This window comes from Gallus gallus, chromosome 2 (assembly GCF_016699485.2).
Source record: "Gallus gallus isolate bGalGal1 chromosome 2, bGalGal1.mat.broiler.GRCg7b, whole genome shotgun sequence".
In the NCBI taxonomy this organism is placed as follows: Eukaryota; Metazoa; Chordata; class Aves; order Galliformes; family Phasianidae; genus Gallus; species Gallus gallus.
In genome coordinates this window covers 5,280,595-5,289,077 of record NC_052533.1, presented here as the reverse complement: position 1 = coordinate 5,289,077, position 8,483 = coordinate 5,280,595, and the positions used below count along the sequence as shown (strand labels likewise).

The following is an 8,483-nucleotide window of genomic DNA, read 5'->3' as shown; positions in this document are numbered from 1 at the left end:
TGCTGTAAGCATTAAGCTCTTTATTCCTGTAGCATTTCCAATGTAGTTTTGACACTTCCTCCACTGAAGCTTTGAAAAGGTGCTTAGGGTACAGCATCACTTAAACATATCGCTATAAGATTTAAAACAGTGTTGGTAAAGGTGCAATGCTGGAAGCAGTCCTAAACAAACAGTAAGAAATACCAAACAGATCACCTATGTGCCTTCAGTTACCAGGCTCAGGAAGTTACTCGTAGCTTAAATTACTTAAATGACATTATTATAAAGTTTTAGTGTTCAGATGTTTTCTTTTCTAGCAGTCAGTTAAGGGAATAAAAGAAGGAATTTATTTTAGCAGCAGTAGAAAGAAGGTCAGGTCAGTATTAGGAGGCCATCCAGCAGACTGGATTTCAAATCTTTTAATTCTGCTACCTGTACTTAAGGCGTAATCCATTTGTCTTCTAAGCAGGAAGAAAGTATTCTAACCCTTCTGACTTCATAGAACCATATAACAGAATCATAGAATGGCTTTGGTTGGAAGGGACCTCAAGGATCACTAAGCTCCAACCTCTACTGCAGGCAGGTCTGCCTTGTTTTACATCAAAACTGTGTTTTAAACTAACAATGACTATGCAATATAAAGAACAAATTTTACCCATAGGTTCCCAATTCCCTTCATTAGTTGAGGGATTTTCACCACATTAACTGTACCAACTACAGTGAAGGTATTCCCAATCAGAAGTAAAATTCCATGACAAATCACTGCCCTGAGAGGTATAAAAACACCCTCATGTTTTTCATTGCTCATTTCAGATTTGCTATTCACCATGTACCCCACCTTCAGAAGCTATTTGAAAACAGGTGCAAACAAGATTAAAAAAAATAAAGCTACAAAAAGCAATATATGCTGCTGCACCACGTTGTACCCCCATGTCTTAATGGTTTGTATGAAAACAGCAAATAGAAAAGTAGAGGAAAAGCTATTCCCTTGTCACTACGGAAACTCAGACATTTGATACCATTCAAGACCATTCTCCAACTGGTTTCTGCATTCATTTTGCCTTCCATTTGGTGACTTTGGATGGCATTCAAAGTTTGAATGCAGACCAATCTGTTGAACAATGATTGCAGAAGACAATAAAATATGGATTTCATCTGGATATGTTTTTTTTTATAGTGTTGTCTACACTAACAAAATAGAACAGATGTAATTCTTTCAAGATCAGAAAAATACTCCAAACTCATTTTACAGCATACTGTCATCTGTAAACAGAAGCAGCATCCTTATCACTCATGGCCTTGTGCAGCTTCTTCCCCTTTCTGTTCACGTGCTGCTTCATCATCAGGTTTCAATTGAGCTAATGAGCTCTCAAAACTGTTTATGAGTACAGTTTCTTGGTTTTGGGGATCAGTTTCTAGTGCTGTTTTTGAAGAAATTTCATTAGGAAGAGTAAAAGAAGGTAAAGATGTTGTAGGCAGAAGGTGGTCCAACTCTGGCTGCCTGCCTGAGCCTTCAGGGTTCTTCATTACGTCTTCAGGGCCCGAAGCTGTGGTGTTCTCTGGGAAATTAAGAAGTATTTCACAAAACAAAGAACCAAACACACACCAACTCCCATTCAGTGCCTCTGGTTATGGTGCCTAGAAAATCAGTTTCAATGGCATGCCTCTTACAGGCACAGCACACAGATTCACAGCTGCCAAATACACGAGCTGCATTTACTCAGCTCTGCAAAACTCAGTAAAATCTGATGCTGTGGTAGCTCAGAGGCCTGGAAACCCTGAGTACACTTACCAAAATAAGCAGAAGGGTCACTGTTTGACATGAGCTTTTCAGTGCCTACAAAAGAGCCTGCTGCTGGCATGCTGAAGGAGGCAGAGGAAGAAACGCTGGACACGTTTGTTAAGTCGGTGAGCTCAGGAAGTGAAATACCTGACATGTCAAGAAACCCTGAAGAAAGAAAGCATTTTGACACTTTCAGATTAACACAAAATCTCAGCTTCAAAACAGAGACATGCTATGTGCAGACTGAAATTTATTCAACTCTATACACCACTGCTCGTGGTCTTGTATTTAATTCTCAAACTTGTTTAGACCTTTTTGGTTTATTTAAATGTCCTCTTTCTTTTGAAAGGGAGTAGGTTGGAAAAAGCATGCAAGAAAACATACCTGGATCCATAACTCTCTGGAGAGGAGGAGGAGGAGAAAGTGAGCTTTCTGGTGAATACCCACTTGTTTCTTGGCCTGTGGAATGATCCAGGCTCATAACTACTTCAGAGCTGTCACTTTGAGAAGTAGGTGCCAATAACGGAGCCTGGAATAACACAGTAAAACACATCCTTTCATGCTGCAAGTATCACCTGAAATCAGCCTTCCCATGAGACAGTGTTCTACCTTGGTCTCTAAGTCCAGCAATTCAGAGAGAATTTGTTGATGCTGAAACTGATGATCAAGTCACTGTTTATGACTGGTTACCACATATTCTTTCAAAGGCAACACGTTCTTTGAACAGCTGACACTTAATTCTTGTAGGTGTATTTTATTTCCTGGTCACTGATACAGACAGTTGTCACATCCTCTGAACAGGAAGCAAGGATCTTCATGTCAAAAATGCATTTCAGCCAATACCAGTGAAAGAATAAGTGGAATACTCATTATTGCACCCAAATACCCAACTACACTGATGAATACAGAAAGATACCAGATGGAATTCTGCGGCAATAAAGGCTATTTCTCTCTCAAGCTATCATTTCTGCCATCTGCTTGGCATCATCAACTCTTACTTCTGCTGTGCTCAAAAATACTGTATTATGAATCTTAAAACAAGCAGAAAATTGTGAAATTCCATAGGATGTGTGATCTTACTTCCTACATACCTCTGTGTAACCATTAGTAGATGGTACAGGAGTTCCAGCTTCTGGTAAGGGCGAAGGTGGTTTGCTTTCTGGCTTTTTCTTTGATACTACTGACTGCGTTGGAATCCTGTGCAAATAGCCATATCCAATACCACATCCCAAACTGCACAACAGAAGTAAAACAAGACTTGGAAAAAATCCTTAACAAAGCTAGGAAGCCTTTTAAATTCTGACTTCTAAAACAAAAAGAGTGCGAGTCCTTAAACCGGAGCAGGAAAATAGCTACCTGCAAGAATCCTTTCTGCTACTGACAGAGCAGAAGGAATACTCTGCAAATGATATTTAGGGAGATGTAGCTCAGCTTCTGGTTAACTATTTTCTATATGTTCATGAAATACATGATCTGACCTGATTTGCATTTTGTTCTTGCTTCACCAAATGCTCAAATGCTAGCTACACTTTCACACATCTGCTAGCAAGAAAGTCAGCAGAAGTTTTACCATCAGTGTCAACTCAAATAGGATTAGATCCAGAACATGCCTAATACTTCTCAGCTATTTCTTTTCTTTAATGATGAACATGTGAGAAGGAAATAAGCCTTAAAGTGCAAACAACGAGCTGTAATCAATGACAATATTCTTAACAAGAGCTCATTTACAGTGAGTGCATAACCCGTCATCACCCAGTGGCTGTCCGCAGATCAGTACCTTCCTTCTCCACCCCAAGCTCCATTGGGAGTCACAACTACCTCTCGAATGGAGTCTGCTTCAGTGTTATAAACCATCAGCTTCAGCGGCTTTCCCTCATGGGACTCAATCAGCGAGAAGAAATCTTCTGACTAAGAAAAGAAACAATAGTAGTTATTAAATGCATAAGACAAGGAACTAGAAACAAATCAGTATCTGAGGCATTTACTTCAACATATTAAAAACTCAAAGATAGAGTAAAACTCACTAATGGGCACTTTATTTTTTTTTCCTTTGCCAGGTTTAAATAGATAGATAAAGGAATAAATACTGGTAAAGTTTACCTCAGCCATTAAGCATCTTAAACGTTAACCTCACAAAGTCCAAAACAAGCACCCCCATACGTTCTATGTGCATGCAATTAGAGTTATAAATCCTAACACATAAACATAGCAGGCACAAAGACAATACTACGTGAAGGAACACCAACCCTACCTCCTGCAGAATCTGATCAGATCCAACAATGTAGTCAGTGTATGGCTGCAATCCACCCACAGCTGCAGGAGATGCAGGTTCAACATCCTGTGAAAGAATGGCAGCTGTCACCTGCCCTCTCAGAAGATGAAATTACTACAAGCTAACTCAAAAGACAACAGAAGAAAAGAACATTTGGTCTACAAGACAAAACAGAAGTCTTCAAGCAGTGTCAGACACACTCAATACACAGGGACCAATTTGAAAATGAGATGTTTTGAAGATGGTAAGAAGTTGCACTTCTTTCAAGAATCAGACATTAGAAAACACCAGCTCAGCCTTTCCTAAGTTCTACACTTTCAGCTCTCCTTCTTGGTTTTAAAACAATTTTTTGGTGTATTTCAATGAAGTTGAGCCAACAGAAACACCAATTGAGCCAGAATCCTTTATTTTATTTTTTGCTTTGGTACTGTTTCTTCAACACAAGACAAAACACCCTTCTCCCCACCATGCAGTCTGCACGGTCTGGTTGGACTGGGGTTCATTTTATTCTCAGAGGCAGGCAACACTGACAGTCAACAACCTGGTCTTGAAAGTTTGAGCTATTTGAAGAGGGACATGTTCCTCTCCTCTGTGTAATCTCAGCACTGTACTTCTACATACCAACTACTCTTAAAAAATATATAATTTGAAGCAAGGTTATAGGAACACCAGCAGGCCACCAAGAGACAGTCACCCACATCTGCACTCTACATACAGCAACATTCTCATGCATAAGGATCTGTAAATCCTTATGAAAACATTCCTGGAATACCTCAGACTATGAATTAGCAATCCTTCTAAATGGCATACCTCATCCAACAGAAAACACACACACATAAAACAGATGAAAAGCTTCAAATTTGATCAGTAGAACTGGAGGTTGGTGGCCTTGCCTGTGGCAGGGGTGTTGGAACTTGATGATCCTTGGGGTCCCTTCCAACCCAAGCCATTCTGTGATTCTATACACCACCTTTTTGATGTTTACCCCTTAGATAGAATAGATTCCACTAACAAAATAGTATATTGCTGTCTTGGAGGAAGCTTTGAAATGGAAATCTACATTCTGTTCTTAGCTCAGCAACAACTTGTTGGAGAAGCAAGGAATTCTGACTCACCAAAACATGCCACACGTGTTCATTGGCTCCCTGGAAACTGCAGAACCTCACGCTGGCTCCGAGAAGACCTTGTCCTCCCCACATGTTACTGGGGACCACCTCCACCTCTCTTATCTTCATTGTTTTGATGTTATACACCTCCAGTTTCACTGCTTTTTCAGCATTTGCCTTCAGTAGATCTTTCAACATATTGTTTTCTTTATTCTACAGAGCGCAGAAAGACATACATATGGTTAATGCTACCCCTAGTTGCACCTGTAACACAGATGTCATGCTTGTGTCAGAATCTGAATACAAAGAACCAAAACAGCCATTGGACTTAATGTTTTACAATCAGTCCAGCAGTGCAGTTTTCTTTTATCCAGAAGCAGTCTGTGCCGTCAGCTCATGATCTTCTAAAACAGTAACTACTATCATTCAGTTTAATTGCTTACTTTTCTCTTCTTTTAACCTCTGGTAAGTCAGGAATGTCAGATCTTAACTACACAGTCGCATCAATAAGTGGCAGCACTTCATGGCTGATCAGTACTGATCCTTGGGCCAAAGATGAGAGCCTTCCAAACTGAAACAATGCATTAAAATGTACTCAATTCTTCCTCAGTAACTCACCATACAGGAACCGTGTGACCAGCCCTAAACCATAAGCAGACAGGCCCACGTGGCACTTTTCTTCCTGTCCATGATTCTTTCCCCTGCCTTATCAAACGTTGAAACAAGTTTGCTTAAACAAATGTTGAGCTCTCACCACTGACTCACCAGCTCGATATTCACCTTGTGGCAGAAAATACCCATGAATAACACCACAAGCACAGAGTGAACCTGTGAAGAAGCCAGGGTGACTGAAGGCATCGCTAAGACCCTTCAGGTTTTGGTTTACCTTTTTAATACCACAGACAACGCCCAGTGTGACATTCTCTACTCTGACAGCTTTGGCTTCTACCTCTTATAATGATGATACCCCAGGAAAAAAAGAATAGAAAATACAGTTTTATTAGAGAGACTCACCAGCCTGGTGTGTCCTATCGCAATGATGAAGTCAAAGAAAGGCTCCAGCCCTCCTTGCTGAGCGGGGGAGTTCTCCTGAACCTGAAAAACATACACATATATACTTAATTGTACGTGGATCTGCGGTTATGTTAAGCGGCACGGAGTTAATTATTACACCTGAGTCAATATTTACTTCTGATCGAACCAGAAATGAGATAGCAAGCGACAGACACTGGGAGCAGTCCACAACTGTGGAATACATGTATATGTATATATTTGTTTCCAAGCGCCCCTTGAGGCTTTTCCTCCACGCTGCTCAATGCCGGAGCACACACAGCCCCCAGGTGCAGCACCACCATTTTTACACGAGTTCCTCCCCGCGGAGGCAGCGCGGTCCCGGCCTGCCTCAGGCAGCGCGGCGCCATAACCCCCACAACACCCACAACCCCCGCCGCCCCGCGCCGCCTCACCCCGTGTACGTGGAAGCCTTCGGCGCCGCCGTCTGGGAGCTCGGAGCTCGAGCCCAGCCCCATGCCTGGCAACGCGGCTCAAGCGGCGGCGCCGAGCAGCATCGTCCCGGCGCCCGAAACTCAACGGACGGCCCCGCAGGCCTGAGCAGCGGAGCGCCGAGCGGGGCGAGGCGGGCGGCACCGCCCATAGCAACGCCTCCGCTCCCGCCCGCCGCCATTGCCGCCCCGCCCCGCCATGGGGGACGGCTCAGCCGTGCGAGGTTGTCCGTCCTTCTTTGGGCGGTCTGTTCCAGTGCCTCGCCGCCCTCTCAGTGAAAATTTCCCCTACATCCAATCCAAATCTCCCGTCTTTTAGTTTAAACCGTTCCCTTTTGACCTGTCGCTAACAGACCGTGTAAAAAGTCTCTCCCCCTCCTGCCTGTAAGCTCGAGTACTGGAAGGCCGCAATGAGGTCTCCCCGGAGCCTTCTCCAGTCTGACCACCTCCAGCTCCCTCAGCCTCCCTTCCCATCAGGGACTCTCCAGCCCTCTGAGCATCCCCGTGCCCTCCTCTGGACGCGCTCCCACAGCTCCAATCCCTCCCCCAGCAGCGCTCCATGCGGGGCCCCACGGGGGCAGAGCAGAGGGCTCAGTCCCCTCGCTGTCCCCGCTGCCACCCCTCTGTTGATGCAGCCCAGGATGCTGTTGGCCTCCTGGGCTGCGGGCTCACACTGCTGGCTCCTGTGCAGCCTTTCGTCCATCAGGACCCCAAGTTCTTCTCCACAGGGCTGCTCTCAGTGGGTTCTTCTCCCAGTCTGTACTCACAGCTGGGATTGCCCTGACCCAAGTGCAGCATGTTGCCTTTGGCCTTGTTGAATCTCATTAGGTTCACGAGCCCGCTTTCCGAGCCTGCACAGGTCCCTCTGGTTAACATTCCTTCTTCCTGTTGTGTGAATGGCACCACTCAGCTTGGTGTCATCAGCAAACTGCTGAGGGTGCGCTCAGTGCCACTGCCTATATCATTGAAATGGAAGAGCATCAATCCCAAGACGGACTCCTGGTGGACACCACTCACCACCTGGACACAAAGCCATTGACAACAACCATCTGGCTGCAACCATCCAACTAAAGCATATGGAGCCTTGGTAATCATTAAGAAGTGCTGATATTTCCCTTCTTCCTTAAGTTTCTTATCTTCCACTCCATTTATCTTAGGATGAACTCTGATTCTGCCTCAGTAATTCCTCAGTAATGGAAGAGTTTCTTCGTTCTTTCTTCAAACACCAAAAGAAAATGCCAGAGACTCTGATCCCAGTATAAAAGGATTACTTAGTATATATAAGACCACATCCAGAAAGCCCAATGGAATCATAGAATCACAAGGTTGGAAAGGACCTATGAGATCATTTAGTCCAACTGTCAATGGAGTTACTGGCACTTATGTTTACTGTGGAAGATAGTGAGGAGGATCCCAGCCCCAAGCCTTTTTTTTGTAGGAAACCTGTCAGAGGATCTGCCTTCACTTAAGGTGAAGCTCCTTAAAGGAATTCAGAAACGAGTTAGCACACCTATTGGCTGTAATAAATAGTAGTTCTAATAGATGCTGGCAAAAGGGATAAGCAGTGAAATGACAAAATGTACCAATGGAATTATTCAGATCAGTAAAAATAAGGAGCAATTCCAGAACTGGATCATGAAAGATTAGGTGGGCAATAAAACCGCAGATATAATGAAATGTAGATAAACACAGAAGTGTGCATGTCAGGAAAAACTCCGACTGATTGCACGTGTGAAATGGTGGGCTCTGAGCTGTTCAGCAACAGCCTGCAGTGGGACCTGGGGTTTACAAAGAGGCATTTCAGCAATTTTGGTAGTAACCAAAAAGCACATCCACTGAGA

At 43.7% G+C, this 8,483-nt stretch overlaps 1 protein-coding gene across 2 annotated transcripts; it reads right to left on the bottom strand.

Annotated features, from left to right (window-relative positions):
- On the bottom strand, window positions 1-6,749 carry GORASP1 (golgi reassembly stacking protein 1). Of its 2 annotated transcripts, NM_001030963.2 has the most exons (9): window positions 6,607-6,749; window positions 6,155-6,235; window positions 5,150-5,353; window positions 4,014-4,100; window positions 3,540-3,670; window positions 2,854-2,995; window positions 2,147-2,291; window positions 1,772-1,927; window positions 1-1,538 (listed from the first exon to the last, which is right to left on the bottom strand). In NM_001030963.2, exons 1-9 carry the CDS (start codon window positions 6,667-6,669, stop codon window positions 1,267-1,269), a joined length of 1,281 nt encoding a protein of 426 aa, NP_001026134.2. In that variant the 5' UTR covers window positions 6,670-6,749; the 3' UTR covers window positions 1-1,266. The 2 variants fall into 2 exon arrangements, with proteins under 2 accessions (NP_001026134.2, XP_025002923.2); XM_025147155.3 differs by lacking the exon at window positions 2,854-2,995 and having other exon boundaries at window positions 3,581-3,670.
- Between the last annotated feature and the right edge of the window lie 1,734 nt (window positions 6,750-8,483).